Source organism: Aptenodytes patagonicus, chromosome W (assembly GCF_965638725.1).
Source record: "Aptenodytes patagonicus chromosome W, bAptPat1.pri.cur, whole genome shotgun sequence".
Lineage (NCBI taxonomy): Eukaryota > Metazoa > Chordata > Aves > Sphenisciformes > Spheniscidae > Aptenodytes > Aptenodytes patagonicus.
The window spans coordinates 20,573,470-20,592,163 of NC_134981.1; the positions used below are offsets into that span (position 1 = coordinate 20,573,470).

The 18,694-nt window shown below is 42.4% G+C and overlaps 1 protein-coding gene across 1 annotated transcript in view; it reads right to left on the reverse strand.

Moving 5' to 3' along the window:
- The window catches only part of LOC143171861 (SWI/SNF-related matrix-associated actin-dependent regulator of chromatin subfamily A member 2-like), a 209,646-nt gene that overhangs the window by 123,343 nt on the left and 67,609 nt on the right, over positions 1-18,694 (reverse strand). The window contains exons 7-11 of the mRNA XM_076360967.1: positions 9,867-9,993; positions 8,434-8,607; positions 6,898-7,071; positions 3,824-4,001; positions 1,860-1,906 (exon numbers count right to left, since the gene is read on the reverse strand). Of these exons, the coding sequence (XP_076217082.1) occupies positions 1,860-1,906; positions 3,824-4,001; positions 6,898-7,071; positions 8,434-8,607; positions 9,867-9,993 (700 nt within the window). The remainder of the gene's footprint in view (positions 1-1,859; positions 1,907-3,823; positions 4,002-6,897; positions 7,072-8,433; positions 8,608-9,866; positions 9,994-18,694) is intronic.

The window sequence follows — 18,694 nt, forward strand, 5'->3', positions numbered from 1 at the left end:
CAGCAGGACCTCTCTCGATCATCTACCAAAGGTCTTGGGAGTCTGGGGAGGTCCCCGCTGACTGGAAGCTAGCCAACATTATTCCAATTTACAGGAAGGGCACGAGGGAAGTCCCAGGAAACTACAGACCTGTTAGTCTAACCTCAGTACCTGGGAAAATTATGGAGAAGATCATGCTGGGTGCTATTGAAAGGCATTTAAAGGACAATGCAATCATCAGGCACAGTCAACACGGGTTCACAAAGGGAAAGTGCTGTCTAACAAATTTAATATCCTTCTATGATAAGGTCACCCGCCTAGTGGATGAAGGGAAGGCGGTGGATGTAGTTTTTCTGGATTTTAGTAAGGCTTTTGATGCTGTCCCTCACAGCATCCTTCTGGACAAGTTGTCCAACTGGGAGATGAGCAGGTACACGGTGCGCTGGGTGAAGAACTGGCTGAGTGGCAGGGCTCAAAGGGTTGTAGTGAATGGGGCTACATCTGGCAGGCAACCAGTCACCAGCGGTGTTCCTCAGGGCTCAATTCTAGGGCCAGTTCTGTTCAATATTTTTATCAACGATCTCGATGCAGGAGTTGAATGCACCCTTAGCAAGTTTGCTGACGATACTAAACTGGGAGGTGCTGTTGACTCTCTCGAGGGACGAGAGGCCTTGCAGAGGGATCTGGATAGATTGGAGCATTGGGAAATCTTCAGTGGCATGAAATTTAACAAGAACAAATGCCGGATTCTGCACCTGGGACAGAGTAATGCCGGACACAAGTATAAATTGGGAGAGGAGTGGCTGGAGAGCAGCCCTGCAGAAAGGGATCTGGGGGTGCTGGTTGACAGTAGGCTCAATAGGAGTCAGCAGTGTGCCCTGACAGACAAGAGGGCAAACCACATCCTGGGGTGCATTAAACACAGCATAACCAGCTGGTCAAAAGAGGTGATTATCCCGCTGTATTTAGCACTGGTGCGGCTTCACCTTGAGTACTGTGTGCAGTTCTGGGCCCCACAATTTAAGAAGGATGTGAAGGTCCTTGAATGCGTCCAGAGGAAGGCAACAAAGCTGGTGAAGGGGCTGGAAGGCATGTCCTATGAGGAGCGGCTGAGGACTCTGGGTTTGTCTAGTTGGGAGAGGAGGCTGAGGGGCGACCCCATTGCTCTCTACAGCTTCCTGAGGAGGGGAAGTGGAGAGGGAGGTGCTGATCTCTTCTCCCTGGTATCCTGTGACAGGATGTGTGGGAATGGCTCAAAGCTGCATCAGGGGAGGTTCAGACTAGACATTAGGAAGCATTTCTTTACCGAGAGGGTGGTCAAAAACTGGAACAGGCTTCCTAGAGAGGTGGTCGATGCCCCAAGCCTGTCAGTGTTTAAGAGGCATTTGGACAATGGCCTTAATAACATGTCAGGGTTTTGGTCAGCCCTGAATTGGTCAGGCAGTTGGACTGGATGATCACTGTAGGTCCCTTCCAACTGAACTATTCTATTCTATTCTAAAATATATATGCTTGTACATTCATGTTACTGTATTTTCTTTTCTTTCAAATAAGACTAAATTGATGAATACTGTGATCTCTGTGTGTGTCTCATGGGGACCTCAGCATGCACACTTGCTACCCTCGACCTTAGAGATTCCAAATGTGTAGGCACCTTTTGAACTAATTTCCCCAAATCAGTTTAATTTTTGCGCTCTCCCTGAATGTATACGTGGCTCTTGGTCACACGCAAAAGCCCTACAGAGTACTAACTGAACAAAGAGGTCAAATGTCTTGCATACATTTTAATCTTTTACCACCACTACAAGTTATAACAAGCTCTGGGAAAATTAAACAAACCAACCAACCCCACAAACTAAAAAGGCTTGTAAAATTCATACCTCTCCATCAGGACCAAGACCAGATCCCATTCCTTCTGCATTTTCTTCTGCCTTCTACAACAAATAGAGGCAAAACTATTATAGTTAAGCTATGAGCATAAAAAACATTTTATATGATGAAAGCATTCTAGAGCATGAGCAGTTTTTCACTTTGCATTTTCATAGCCTGGGATGAATGCAAATAAAGATATTGATGGATGCAGGAGGGATATATATACAGGTACTACTGCACTCACAGCACTTAGCAGTATTAATGGGAAATCTACTACCCTCTTAGTAGCCTTGGTAAATCTGTGCCTGGTACATGGCTAGCCTACTGGATTTCTGGTCCAGGAGAAGCTACATCTTTACTTTGGAGGCACAGGCCATTTTCTCTGTTAAAAATATATTCTTAACAAAATGTACAGCTGTCTTGGAGATGGATAGAGGGGAATAAGGAATATTTTTTTATGTCAGTCATTTCAAAATTGTCCATTTATTATATATTGGCATTTATTACCACATGTAGAGCATTGCTTTTAAGCAATGCATATATTAACATTTTAAATGGTATATATTTTTGGTGTCCAAACTATACAAAGTTAAATTGTCAGGAATATTAGCTACAGCAATCTGTTTATATACAAGCACATGAAACTTCTGAGACACTTTTTCTTATAGCTGTGTCCTGGTTTCGGCAGGGATAGAGTTAATTTCCTTCCTAGTAGCTGGTACAGTGTTTTGGATTTAGGATGAGAACAAAGTTGATAACACACCGATGTTTTAGTTGTTGCTAGGTAATGCTTACACTAGCCAAGGACTTTTTAGTTTCCCATGCTCTACCGACTGAGAAGGCTGGAGGTGCACAAGAAGCTGGGAGGGGGCACAGCCAAAATGGCCAAAGGGACATTCCATACCATGTGACGTCATGCTCAGTACATAAACTGGGGAAAGCTGGCCAGGGGGGCCGCTGCTCGGGGACTGGCTGGGCATCGGTCGGCGGGTGGTGAGCAATTGTACTGTGCATCACTTGTTTTGTGTATTATTATTATTATTATCATATTATTATTATTATTATCATTTTATTTCAATTATTAAACTGTTTTTATCTCAACCCACAACTTTTTCTCACTTGTGCTCTTCTAATTCTCTCCCCCATCCCACTGGGGGTGGGGGGAGTGAGCGAGCGGCTGCGTGGTGCTTATTTGCCGACTGAGATTAAACCACGACAAGCTGATAGTAAGATCATTCACATCATGAAAACTAGAGATGGAAATGGGCTATTAAGGCCATCTTACCCATCCTCTGGGAGAGGAAAGGAATTTAGGGGTCACAAAAATGACAAATTATTACTTAATTATAACTTTTTTTTTTCCATAAATTTGTTCAGTTACCAACTAGTCTCTCTGAAAGGGATAGAAATATTTAATAACATACAAAGTGGATTTTCAAAAGGCTTAAATTAAATGGTTACAATGTAGACAATGAACAATACTACTTGTAGAATACCCATTTATACAAAATACACCTATTAAAGTTCTCTTTCTCTGGCTATTTCTAGTGGCCCTACAAACCAAATATGGAACTGAATTTAGAATCCAGAGGTCTAAATAAGCAGTTCTATATGTTACAATTGAATATACTAGCCTTTTCTGATATACTCTAGTTTGGACTCATAACTTATTCCTAATTTACATGGTTGGCCCATTTTTGCCTATAGGAAGTTTATCAGTAATTCAAATGCTTACAACCCACAGGTTTCTAATCCCATCTTCTTCTTTCCATCTTTGGAATAATGTTAGCATGGCAAAAATACAGCATTTCCTACAACAGACTTCAGAGAAATATGAATTCATTCAATGTTAAGAATTTGACAATGCAGATTACAGACACTCTGATCTCTGTAAGACAACTGGAGATCACTGCATTTACCAATGTTAAAATGGGGTTTGAGGGGGAAATGGGATAAAAATGTTAGTTTTAGCTACTTTCCTTCTTTCTTCTCCTCCTCTTTTTCTTCTCTTTGGCTGCTTGTGCCTGTTTGTGCTCCCATACCAGATTGGTCAGATTAGCCACATACTCGTCTGTCTGCTGCAATAAGTAGGCTAGGCGTCTATCTTTCTTTTGGTCAATCAACTTACGGTAGCCTTCTTCATCTTCAGCCTAGCAATACAGGACAAACATCATCCATGAAAGAAATGTTCTGAAGAAGAACCTACAATTGCAGTCTCAATGATGATGTGTTACCTTAAATATCTCCTACTCTTGCGGGGGGGGGCATTCTACAACAGGACTGAGAACAGAAAAAAATTATACAACAGCACATCAGACAAGTTACAATGCTGGGAAACTGAGGGAATTGATAAGACTCCTACAGAGAAGATTTTTCAAAAGCATGAAGTACAGTTATCCCCCACTCTCATAGAAAGATAATGGGACCCAGATGATTAACTCTTATTTGGCCCTTTACCCAGTATAAGTAATAATCTTTATCTGTCAGGTGTTACCAAGAAATTTTCCTTAGGGCAGATTATGCATCATCTATCTACTCTGGTGTTGTTTCATCTTCCTATGGAGAATCTGATGCTGGCCACTGTTAGAAACAGGATATCAGATCAGATCAGCCACATCTCTGAGTCAGTTCAGCAACTCCCATATCCCTACAGCTCTGCATAAGTGTGTTGTTAGGGCATAGCAGGAAATATTACTTGTGTATGCCAGAAAGATATAATGACATCTTTATGCATATCAGGAAATACAAGACAAGCATCACAAAGCCCACTGCAGATCTTGGCCAAGATAACTCAGTGAATAAATTAATAATTGAAGAAGTATACAGGGCCTTATAAAACCAAACAAAAATAAGAAATATTTTGAAGACCATTACTTTCAATAAAAATAGCGCAGTTGTGAGATATGAACAAACTCCTGCCTTTCTGGAGACATACCAGAACTGCAGTAACCTGGCAAGAACTTGCAAGGTAAAATCCATTTTCAGCATTCAAGGCAACAGAACTACAGTGCTCAAAAAGTAAGCTTCTATGACTATTATAATTAAATATAGTATCATTATAACTTAGCCAAGGTATTTCCCCTATACATACTATCTTTTCCTTGGCGAGATCTTTTGAAGCATATCATGAATGTTCTTGCATGCGATATAAATGTTAAGGAACTTCCCTGGGACACAATCACCATTGCTAATCCTAGTTATCTAAGGACAATCTGCGTAAGGAATCTAACACTATTATCTAAGATGCTTTGGTTAAAAAGTATGTTATCATACTTTTAAACATAGCCTATTTTCCTAGGCTAGCCCAAGTGTCTGAGAGGAGATGAAGTCTTTAGAAATTTCTAGTATATAGAAGATTAACTTCTGGCTACACTGAATTAAAGATCTGTAAAAACTGTAAGAACATATCACAGTTGGACTAAATTTAAACAGGGGAAATAACTCCACTAACATAATATGCATAATTAGTGTCATTTTGTTTTGCTTTTCCATGAAAATTTAATTAAGCTTTTAGAAGGAAACAGGGTAAGTGCTTCTGACTGCAAAACCCAGTTGAAGATTCCTACTGAGTGCTGTGTCTCTGATAGCAGATCTGAGTCACAGGCTTTGGGTAGGAGGTTTTAGGAGGAAGCACTGGATATTAGTGTTTTGTGATATTTCTGGACATACAAATCCATCTTGTATTTATTAGCTGTGGACTTCTTTACCATATATCATATATATTTCAGAGAGACATAAGCTCATTCACCTCAGAATCTAAAAAATATTTTTAAAACAATGAGACTTTACAAAAGTCATCATATTTTTATCTGATAATTAACATTGCAACAGCTTGAACAGATAAACCATTGGCAATTGTCTCTATTGATAATATAAAGAAGCTCTATAATGTAGATTGGTATGTAACCTTGAGAAAAGCCATAGGGCCTAAACATTTGTTCTCTTCTACAAGCCCTTCAGTTACATTTCATATGCACTTTTAATCCTCATTGGTGATTTAAAACCAAACTGTTCAGTCCTTATGCTTGGTGGGCACTGATTTTCGACAAGGATTAAAGTTTTATTTCACATCACCTTAAATAATTGGATTTTTATTAGCACTGTGTTTCAATGAAAACGTGCCGATTCCCATTAACTTCTATGTTGTTTTTACATTGTATCATTCAATTGCTGACTGAGAATCTATATTTTCCCAGTCACCTACTGTCTTGTAGGTTTCAACAATTCAAAAAAAAGCATTATAGTTACCCAGTGTCTGGTAGAAGTTTTTCATAAGAAAATTAATCTAACTCTGGTTGCTAACACACTTGTACATAAAAACTACTCTGTCTACATTTTAAGTTCTAAGACAGAGATATTTTAACTCTTGAAATGTAAGTAGTCCATTGATCAATTCCACAGCATTCTGAAGACACACAGTTATATACAAAACCATTATATTCTGTTTTTAAAAAAGGTGCAACTGGTATTGTTCAGGTGCAAAGAAGGGAGAGAATAAGAAATGACAGCAGCAAGAGGAACTACAGCTGACTGCCATTAATTCCCAGGAAAAAACTGCATATATTTACTGCTATTGAATATGTATGTGTGCAAATACAAAGTTTCTGAGTAATACCATAAAAAGTTAATCATAAGTAGTCTTCAAAACTATAATAGCTAGAAAGAATACACAGTACTTGTATAGTAAATAACTTGAATATCTCTGCAATGTTGTAAAAATGTTGACAAAGAGATTAAGTGATGTTATAAAAAAGTGGCTGTGATATGCATGAATGACAAGTTTTTAAGCTTGTAGAAAAGACAATTATATATTATCAGAAATCTTAAGAAAAAAGTAGCTATAGCTCAAAGTGAACACTATCAGGTTCACTACCATCATTAGAAATACAAGGAACTCTTCTGCAGTAGTTTTAGGTATATACTTTTTAAACTTCTTGAATTAAAGAGATTTTATTCTGAAAAGAGCATACATAAGCACCTGAGGGTGTACATCAGACTGTATGTAATTTTAGCCAAACTTGTCATACCCCTTCCCCCATTCCTTACCATTAGCCTTCTCATTCTTTCTTTCTCAATTCTCTCAGTTTCCTTTTTCTGCTCACGTTCAGTGTTGGCATGCCAAGTTGCCACAGCTTTAGAAATTTTCTGTATTTTCCCAGACACTGACCGGTGGTATTCTTTAAAATCTTTAGCATGCTGCAATATGCTGTTCAGATATTCCTAGAGAAAGAAAACAATTTAATTCAGAGATGTGACAGCACAAGATCACAAGATCCTAGAGAAGCTGGTGGCTCATGGCTTAGACAGGTGTACTCTGCGCTGGGTAAAAAACTGGCTGGACGGCCGGGCCCAGAGAGTTGTGGTGAATGGAGTTAAATCCAGTTGGCGGCCGGTCACGAGCAGTGTTCCCCAGGGCTCAGTACTGGGGCCGGTCTTGTTCAATATCTTTATCGATGATCTGGATGAGGGGATCGAGTGCACCCTCAGGAAGTTTGCAGACGACACCAAGTTGGGCGGGAGTGTTGATCTGCTCGAGGGTAGGAAGGCTCTGCAGAGGGACCTGGACAGGCTGGATCAATGGGCTGAGGCCAATTGTATAAGGTTCAACAAGGCCAAGTGCCGGGTCCTGCACTTTGGCCACAACAACCCCATGCAGCGCTACAGGCTTGGGGAAGAGTGGCTGGAAAGCTGCCTGGCGGAAAAGGACCTGGGGGTGCTGGTCGACAGCCAGCTGAACATGAGCTGGCAGTGTGCCCAGGCGGCCAAGAAGGCCAATGGCATCCTGGCCTGTATCAGAAATAGTGTGGCCAGCAGGAGTAGGGAAGGGATCGTCCCCCTGTACTCGGCCCTGGTGAGGCCGCACCTCGAATACTGTGTTCAGTTTTGGGCCCCTCACTACAAGAAGGACGTTGAGGTGCTGGAGCGTGTCCAGAGAAGGGCAACAAGGCTGGTGAAGGGTCTGGAGAACAAGTCTTATGAGGAGCGGCTGAGGGAACTGGGACTGTTTAGTCTGGAGAAGAGGAGGCTCAGGGGAGATCTTATCGCACTCTACAACTACCTGAAAGGAGGTTGTAGCGAGGTGGGTGTCGGTCTCTTCTCCCAAGTAACTAGCGATAGGACGAGAGGAAATGGCCTCAAGTTGCGCCAGGGGAGGTTTAGATTGGATGTGAGGAAAAATTTCTTTACTGAAAGAGTGGTTAAACATTGGAACAGGCTTCCCAGGGAAGTGGTTGAGTCCCCATCCCTGGAAGTATTTAAAAGACGTGTAGATGTGGTGCTTAGGGACATGGTTTAGTGGGCATGGTGGTGTTGGGTTGACGGTTGGACTCGATGATCTTAGAGGTCTTTTCCAACCTTAATGATTCTATGATTCTATGATTCTAAGATTTGAGATCAGGAATACAAGAGTTGTAATTTTAGAGTTTTATGCTTGCTTATTGCATAAACTTGTTTTCTTGTGCCTCAGTCTCCAGAGGTGAATAAAATATAAAATGACAATGACTGGCAGATCATAACAAGATGCAACAATCAACTGAATGGCATGTCCATGTCTGGGAGAACAGTTAATAGGAGTTAAAATACCTGATGTTTCTGTCTACGTTTCCTCTCTTGTTCTATCTTCTGCTGTTTCTCAAGCTTTTCTGTCATACGGGCCTCCCTCAGAGTCTGGCGCTTGCTTCTCTTGTAGGCTTTGGAGTTTAGTGCTGTCTCTAGTGTTGTGTCACGACGCATGCAGGCTACTACCTCTTGTCTTAGCTACCAGTGAGAAAAAAGAAACAGTTCAAAAGAAAACCATTTTTCACACACACAAGAACAACTTTAATTAGTAATACAGTAAATTAAAATTTTAGTGGTGCAGGAGATCTCCCAGCTTCCTTTCCCCTTTCCATTACAGTTCTGCAACTCCTCAGTTGTAGCAGAAAGGTCTGTCTCCCTAAATAAATCTTCAGTCTCTGTAGGATGACAGAAAGAGTCAAACAACGTAGGCACATCACTTTTTTCCTTCCTACCTACTGAAAATGACTGTCCTGCTTGTATGAAAGGCACTAGTCAAGATGTTACACCACCCAAGTAAAGCATGAAAGAACAGATATTGCATGCTTTTCTAGAATTGGTGCTGAACATAGGTGACAACTGTTCTCATTGTCAGTTGCATGGGAAACAGAATAGGGAGTAGGAAATTGGGAAGGCTTGGAATAATACAGCCACAGTCCCAGCAATGCAAGCAGGGAAAGCCTGCCACTTTTCAACTAACCTCTGACAAAGCCTCACTATAAAGGAATTGCAAGGGCAGTGGGAAGGAAGATGTAGATAACATGGTACAAATATTGCCAAAGACTTCTAAAGGAACTATTTTTGCTTGGCCTGACAAATCACATCTCTGCTGCTTCCAGGCCAGCCAGGCAAGCCAATGACAAGGGGCCCAGAATGGTCTGGCATTGTGACTCCCTTTCTGAAATTCAGATGCTGTTACATGTATTCAAGATCTAACTTGTATCTTAGATGTGCTTTTGTTAGGCTTAATTTTCACAGTCTGTGTGTCACAGTGGGAATGCTGAAAACAGATTACAGAGAAATGCTACCCACAACAAGAGCATTCAACTCTCACCAATAAAAGACCCATGACAAGTATAGAGTGTCATGAAAATTACATCTATTATGATTTGTGTTGAAAATAGGCTTGCAGCCTGTCCTTCTCTTGTGTCTCTGTGCCACTGCCATTATTTTCATGAAAAACTACCACAATTCTAGGATTACAACTTATACTGGAGGATGGAGCAGGAGGGAAAGAGAACACATGTACATATTCAGTAATAAACCAAAATAAATACTAAGTTAAACATTTCTGTGAAATTCTTCTTATCAAGTGTGCTCTTGTACAAAATCTCCTGTTTAAGGTCAGTGCTGCTGTAAAATCTCTTGACACATGCCACAACATCACATTTGATCCCATGCCACAACATCACATTTGACTGTGAGCACTACAAGAACTTCCCTGCAGCAAAAGGCATTACCTGGCGCTGGAAATTCAGTAATCTAAGTGCCTTCAACTCCACTGTAGCTTTGGTTCGCAGATCAGGAGGCAAAGAGCCAGGCAAGTTCTCCAGTTCTTGGATTCTGTGAGCAATTCGAGCCTGAAGCCTAAACAAATATAGGATTGGAAAAGATACTGGGAAAAATCCATCAGTAGTTATCAACAGTATATAGTAAAATTTGGCAATTTACCTCAGATACTTAGTTGGCTTTTACTACCTGTTTCTGAACTAACAGGTGTTTGTATAGATGGAGAATAATATGGTTTAATTTTCCATTTACAGAATAAATTGCCAAATAATGAAAACCCTCCTCTGCCCCTCCTCCCCTCTTTTAATTCTGACAGAAAGTATATGTGTGCATAGCAACTTGGAAATTTTATTTTACTCATGCTTCCTAGCATTCTGTCTGCAGGTCTGTTTGGTGGGTACTATTTTATGCCTTTAACACATGGTGTTGTCAGAATAGTTACCATATGCAAATGGAATTTTCTTACATTACATATTCCTAATATTAATATTCATAATTCTACTTGCTTGTTTTATTGTGACAACTTAAAGTTGTCACATTTTCAATAAAATGATAGCACTTACATAGCTATTGGACTACAAACTGGGTTCTATTTCACTCTTTCTTCATGGAATTCTTAATTCATTTACAAATCCAAAAGAGACTGACAATAATACACAAGTCAGAAAAAACTTACTTGGTTCTATTTTTCACATTCAAAATCAAGATCACAGAGCTAACATTTATATAATCTTTTTGAGCTTTTTTATTTACAAGTAAATGTTTATTTGCAAACTCTAAATTTGGCCAAGGCAGCAAAATGACAGACCACAACATTTTAAGTGGTCCAAAAGTTGCATTTAAGTTCAAATGAATCAGAAATAAGAGCTCTTCCTCACATTCCCTCTATTTCCTACATACTTTAAAAAAAAAAAACCACATACACCCCCAATTAAAATCCCCCAAAGCACAGGAATGGAAACATATTTAATCTCTACATCACATCTCCATTTTTCACTCTCCTAATGTATAAAACATCAGATCACATGAGGAAGAGGTGTCTGGTGCATATTTACATGTTATCCTGTGATGAGGATTTCAGCGCTAGCCTGCAGGCAGAAAGAAAACATCTTCTAGTGTTGCTTCTCTGCACATTAAGATAATTTTTTCTTTGTACTTCCCTTGCCCTTTCCCCACATCACACTACAGCAGTAGCACAGTGCCACAGGTGCTCTCATACACTGAGTGTTCCAGATGCACAGCTGGAAGGCAGATCACAGAGCAAGTTTGTGTCTGAATACAAGTTCATGTCTACACATGCATACACACACTCTTCTGTGGGTAGTCTGTTTATAAGGACTAGATGACTGAACCTACTCATTTCTACAGAGAAGTTCACAGTTACTTATCTCCTATCCACTATAATAGAATAAAGATAAGAAATCCATTATTAGCATAACCATATAACTTATAAATCCTGATAACTTGCTAACAGATCAAAATATTAATATTTCACAATAACTATATGCATACTGAACAATGTGTAATCTGAAAAGGAAAATATAATTCTTTTTTAAAGCTGCAGACAAGTACCCGTTCTGTAACAGTACTCCTACCCAAAACTCAAGAATAATATATTTTGAGTCTTCCCAGGTACTGACAAAGAAAAATTATTTAATATATTATTCCTTTTTTTCTGAGTTTTTCTCCAGCATTCTAGGCTTCCTCATACAACCTGCTATCTCCTCTTCAATTTAATAGTTTATTTTTTTAATAGAGGTTTCTGCATTTTATCCTGTTTTCATTTTAAGAGCTTGTTGATTTTACAGACCTTAAGTACATAAAAATAAAATGCTATCAGTTTTTCTAATCTTAAAAATAAATTCTATTTCACAGAATCACATAATCATTTAGGTTGGAAGGGTCCTCTTGAAATCAGCTAGTCCAACCACCCTGCTCAAGCAGGGTTACCTAGAGCAAGTTACCCAGGACTGTGTCCAGTCACGTTTTAAATGTCTCCAAGGATGGAGACTCCACAACCTCTCTGGGCAACCTGGTCCAGTGTTTGACCACCCTCACAGTAAAAAAGTATTTTTGGGAGTTCAGATGGAATTTCATGTGTTTTAATTTGTGCCCATTACCTCTTGTCCTGTCACTGAAAACTACTGAGAAGAGTCTGGCTCCCTCTTCTTCATTACTCCTTCCCATTGAGTATTTAAACACATTGATAAGATATCCCCTGGGCCTTCTCCAGGCTGAAGAGTCCAAGCTCTCTCAGCCTCTCCTCATACGAAAGGTGCTCCAGTCCGTCAATCATCTTGCCTGACCAACCTAGTGGCCTTCTAGGATGGAGGGACTACATCAGTGGACACGGGAAGAGCTACAGATGTCATCTATCTGGACTTCTGTAAGGCCTTTGACACGGTCCCCCACAACATCCTTCTCTCTAAACTGGAGAGGTATGGATTTGATGGATGGACTGTTCGGTGGGTGAGGAATTGGTTAGATGGTCACATCCAGAGAGCCAATGGCTCAATGTCTGGATGGAGACCAGCGACGAGTGGTGTCCCTCAGGGGTCCGTATTGGGACCAGTACTGTTTAATATCTTCATCAATGACATGGACAGTGGGACCGAGTGCACCCTCAGCAAATTTGCAGAGGACACCAAGCTGAGTGGTGTGGTTGACACACCAGAGGGACGGGATGCCATCCAGAGGGACCTGGACAAGCTGGAGAAGTGGGCCTGTGTGAACCTCATGAGGTTCAACAAGGCCAAGTGCAAGGTCCTGCACCTGGGTCGGGGCAACCCCTGGTATCAATACAGGCTGGGGGATGAAGGGATTGAGAGCAGCCCTGCCAAGAAGGACTTGGGGGTACTAGTGGACGAAAAACTGGACATGAGCCGGCAATGCGCGCTCACAGCCCAGAAAGCCAATTGTATCCTGGGCTGCATCAAAAGAAGCATGGCCAGCAAGTTGAGGGAGGTGATTCTGCCCCTCTACTCCGCTCTGGTGAGACCCCACCTGGAGTACTGCGTCCAGCTCTGGGGTCCCCAGTACAAGAAAGACAGGGACCTGTTGGAGCGGGTCCAGAGGAGGGCCACAAAGATGATCAGAGGGCTGGAACACCTCTCCTATGAGGAAAGACTTGGGGTTGTTCATCCTGGAGAAGAGAAGGCTCCGGGGAGACCTTATTGCGGCCTTTCGATACTTAAAGGGGGCTTATAAGAAAGATGGGGACAGACTTTTTAGTAGTGCCTGTAGCGATAGGACAAGGAGTAATGGTTTTAAACTAAAAGAGGGTAGATTCAGACTAGATATAAGGAAGAAATGTTTTACGATGAGGGTGGTGAGACACTGGAACAGGTTGCCCAGAGAGGCTGTAGCTGCCCCATCCCTGGAAACATTCAAGGTCAGGCTGGATGGGGCTTTGAGCAACCTGATCTAGTTGAAGATGTCCCTGCTCATTGCAGGGGGGTTAGACTAGATGACCTTTAGAGGTCCCTTCCAACCCAAACTATTCTATGATTCTATTCTATGATCTTTGTGGCCCTTTGCTGGAATTGCTCCAGTAAGTCCGTATCTTTCTTGTACTGGGGAGCCCAGAACTGGACACAGTACTCGAGATGTGGCCTCACCAGTGCTGAGTAGAGGGGAAGGATCTCCTCCTTCGACCTGCTGGCACCGTTCTTCCTACTGCAGCCCAGTATAGAATCATAGAATCATAGAATCATTTAGGTTGGAAAAGATCTCTAAGATCATCGAGTCCAACCGTCGACCCAACACCACCAGGCCCACTAAACCATGTCCCTAAGCACCACATCTACACGTCTTTTAAATACCTCCAGGGATGGGGACTCCACCACTTCCCTGGGCAGCCTGTTCCAATGTTTCACCACTCTTTCAGTAAAGAAATTTTTCCTCACGTCCAATCTAAACCTCCCCTGGCGCAACTTGAGGCCATTTCCTCTCATCCTATCACTAGTTACTTGGGAGAAGAGACCGACACCCACCTTGCTACAGCCTCCTTTCAGGTAGTTGTAGAGCACGATAAGGTCTCCCCTGAGCCTCCTCTTCTCCAGACTAAACAGTCCCAGTTCCCTCAGCCGCTCCTCATAAGACTTGTTCTCCAGACCCTTCACCAGCCTTGTTGCCCTTCTCTGGACACGCTCCAGCACCTCAACGTCCTTCTTGTAGTGAGGGGCCCAAAACTGAACACAGTATTCGAGGTGTGGCCTCACCAGTGCCGCAGTATGCTGTTGGCCTTCTTTGCCATGAGGGTGCATTGGTGGCTCATGGTCAGCTTGTTGTCCACCAGTACCCCCAGGTCCATCTCTGCAGAGCTGCTTTCCAGCTGGGTGGCCCCCAGTGTGTAGTTGTGCATGGGGTTGTTCCTCCTCTCCTCTTGTTGAACTGCATGAGGTTCCTCTCTGCCCATTTCTCATGCCTGTCCAGGTCCCTCTGGACGGCAGCACAACTCTCTGGCGTATCAGACACTCCTCCCAGTTTTGGGTCATCTGAAAACTCTGCCCCATTTTACAAGTCATTAATGAATGTGTTAAAGGATTGGACCCAGTATTTATCCCTGGGGTACACTGCAATTTACTGGCTTCCAACTAAACATCGTGCCACTGATCACCACCCTCTGGGCCTGGCCGTTCAGGCAGTTTTCAGTCCACCTCATTGTCTGCTCATCCAGCCCATACTTCATTAGCTTCCCTATAAGGATGTTACGGGAGAGAGTGTTAAAAGCCTTCCTGACGTCTATGTAGACGATATCCACTGCTCTCCCCTCATCTACTAAGCCAGTCATTTCATCACAGGTTATCAAGTTGGTCAAGCATGACCTCCCCTTGGTGAATCCATGCTGACTACTCCCAATCACCTTCTTGTCCTTAATGTGCCTGGAAATGGTTCCCAGGATTTGCTGCTCCATCACCTTCCCAGGGATCGAGGTGAAGCTTACTGGCCTGTAGTTCCCCGGGTCCTCCTTCTTGCTCTTCTTGAAGATAGGAGTGACATTTGCTTTCCTCCATTCCTCAGGCACTTCTCCCAGTCACCATGACCTTTCAAAGATTATTGAGAGTGGCCTCGTAATGACATCAGCCAGCTCCCTCGGCACTCATGGGTGCATCCCATCAGGGATGGGATAGCAATTTTAAAACAACATATAACACCTATGATTTCTTGGAATACCTTAGATTTTCTATTAATCAGTGACCCAGTTCAGCAATTAAAATTTTTATTATTTCAAAGAAACCATTAAACAGGGATTCTTAATCAAATTCCACAGAAATATAATGGCGATAGGCTCTTTACCTAAATAAGAAGTGATGATGACTCAGGTTCCCATCTAATGGTGATTTGCTGCCCAAAGGGACTACACTTCCTCCCTTGTTTTCCTTCCGGCCCATACACTTCTCTCCCCTGCTTTCAACTGTCCTTTGTGGTCATGTGACTCCACAGTGAAGTGTATAGGGCAGAACACTATTCACTATTTTGTGTGGGTATCTTTCTGCCAGTTTTGCTCCCTGAACTAGATTACCGTTAGAGAAGTGCCAATGGGGAGACAGTGGGAAGGGTCAGCAGGAGGGAGAAGTAAAAATGGGAGACAGGAGTACCTCTTTTGGCAACAGCTAACAATTAGACTGCCTTAGCTGTACTGTCAAATCACACCAGAAGAACATGCTGCTTTTTTAATTATGGTGCCCTGCAGAAGTAGAATATGTCAACGTTTCTGCCCTGCTATTCAATCTGTTTTGGGGTTACTAAAGTTTTCTAATGCAAAGCTTCAATAGTCTTGCAAAACAAATTAAAGAAAATAATTACATCTTCTCTACCCTTGCTTAATGAAGATGTTCCAAGAATCAATATTATGCTGGCTTTCCCTACTCTCTGAGGTAGAGTTCCCATGATAAATATGTCATTATGCAATGAAATAATATCATTACTTAACATAAGGGAACTCAGTTTTTTTTTTAACTTAATCTAGCACATCATACATAAAAAAGCTTTAGTTTAAAAATGAAGTGGATTTAAAAAATAGAAGTTTCATTACAAGACATCATATTGACATCTATGTTATTCATAATCAGGGTTGGAACATTTAGGTCAAAAACACAGTTGTCTGCTTCTTGAGGTACATCTTTGTAAACAATGGCAGTTCTAATTTTTCTTTTGAACAGCTGCTAAGGATGGAGCCCTTAAGTTCTATTCCCTGACCACCACAATGTCTTAACCTTAGAGAACACCTGGGGGCAACATTAGATTGTACCCCATGGAACGTTGTACTGGGTGTGGCTGGGATGGAGTTAACTTTCTTCATAGCAGCACATATGGTGCTGTGTTTTGAATTTGTGGCTAAAACAATGTTGTTAACATACCAGTGTTTTGGTTGTTGCTGAACAGTACTAGCACAGTGTCAAGGCCTTTTATTTTTCCCACTCTGCATCCTCCAGAGATTAGGCTGGGGGTGCACAAGAAGTTGGGAGGGGACACAGCTGGGGCAGCTGATGCAAACTGACCAAAGGAATATTCCATGGCATATAACATCATGCTCAACAATAAAATGGAGGGATTGGGGTGGTTTGGGAAGGTAGCCATTGCTCGGGGGCTGGCTGGGCATCAGTCTACTTGTGGGAGGTGGTGAGTGATTGCCTTTGCATCACTTCGTTGTTTGTTTCTTCTTCCTCTTTCCTTCACTGATTAAACTATCTTTATCTCAACCCATGAGTTTTCTCTCTTTTGCTCTTCCTATTCTCTCTCCCATCCTACTTGGCGGGGCGTGGGAGTGAACGAGCGGCTGTGTGTTGTTTAGCTACTAACTGGGGTTAAGCCACAACAAACGTCTATCAGAAAGCTAAGAACTTCCTAGTCCTTCCTGAATTTTCCTAGGTTCCCCATGCTTTATATATGTCAGTCAGCCTCCAGCCTGCTTATTCCAGCACAGATGCAGGACTTTACACTTGCCTTTTTTGGACTCCATGAGGTTCCTGTCAGCCCATTTCTCCAGCCTGTCGAGGTCCCTCTGAATAGCAGCCCTGCCTACAAGCGTATTGACCATTCTTCCCAAATTGGTATTGTCAGAAAAATTGCTGGGAGTGTGGTCTGTCCGCTCATCCAGGTCTTTATTAAAGATGTTAAACAATATCAGACACAGTATTGATCCCCAAGGGATGTCACTAGCAACTGCATACCAGTTAGGCTTTGTACCACTGATCACAACCCTCTGAGCACAATGGTCCAGCTAATTTTCCGCCCACCTTATCATCCACTTATCCAGTCCATATATCACCACTTCAGTTATAAGGATACTATGGGAGACTGTGTCAAAAACCTTGCTAAAGTCAAGGTAAACTAATTCCACTGCTCTCCCCTTGACCACATAGCCAGTCAAACTGGTTTAAGTGGTCTCTAACTGTATTTTCCTCTACTATGAGTAATGCTTCACTCCCCCAGACTCTGCCATTAGGCTCAGGGACCTGTGAGGCCTGAGGACAAGCCTTACGAGTGAAAACTGAAGCAAAAAAAGGCACTGAGTACATCAGTCATTCCTGTGTCCTTTGGCACTAGGTGCCTTGCCCCATTGAGCAGTGGGCCTCTGTTTTCCTTAGCCTTCCTTTTACTGTCAGTGTACCTATAGAAGCCCTTCTTGTTGCCCTTCATATCCTTCTCTAGTTCCAACTTGAGCTGAGCTTAGGCTTTCCTAACTTCATCCCTGCACTCCTGGGCAATGTCTCTATATTCCTTTCAGGTAGCCCATGTCTGTCTCCACCTTCTGTGTGCTTCCTTTTTGCATTTGAGCTCAGTCATGTGTTCCTTGTTCATCCACGCTGGCCTTCCGCCATGCTTGCTCGACTTCTTCCACGTCATAAGAAACAACTTCTGCTCTGAGGAGCCTGTCCTTGAAGATTATCTACCTCTCCTTGGCCCCATTGCCCTCCAGAGCAGTCTCCCATGAGATCCTGCCAAGGAGATACCTGAACAAGCTGAAAACTGCTCTCCTGAAGTGCAGGGCTGTGATTCTGTTTGTCTTACTCGCTTCTCTCAGGATCCTGAACTCCACAATCTCATGGTCACTGCGGCCAGTGAAGACCTCAGCCTTCACATCTTTGAGCAGTTCTTCCTTGTCTGCAAGTAACATGTCTAGCAGAGCATCTCTCCTAGTCAGGCCATCCAAAACCTGTGTCAAGAATTTGTCTTCAACACACTCCAAAAATCTTATCAACTGCTTGTGCCCAGCCATGTTGCCCTTTAAAAAGATCTCAGGGTGATTAAAGTCCCACATAAGTACTGAGGCCTGTGATCAAAAAGGCTTCCTCCAGCTGTCTAAATGAAACCCTCAACCCCTCATCCTCGCTTTCCCAGCTTGACCTTCTTCACAGAATAGCTGAGGTTGGAAGGGACCTCTTGAGATGATCTAGGCTAGCCCTCCTGCTCAAAGACAGGTCACCTAGAAGGAGTTGCTTAGAAATTTGCCCAGTTAGATTTTTAATATCTCCAAGGATGGAGACTCCACAACCTCTGTGGGCAACCTGGTCCAGTGTTTGACCATCCTCACAGTAAAAAAGCCTTTTCTTTTATTTAAATGGAATTACTTGTATTTCAATTTGTGCACACTGCCTCGCCCTGTCACTGGGCACTACTGAGAAGAGTCTGTCTCCATCTTCTTTAATCCCTTCCACAACATATTTAGACACATAGATAAGATTCCGCCCTGAACCTTCTCTTCTCTAGGCTAAACAGTCCCAGCTCCCTCAGCCTCTCCTCATATGAAAGATGCTCCAATCCCATAATCATA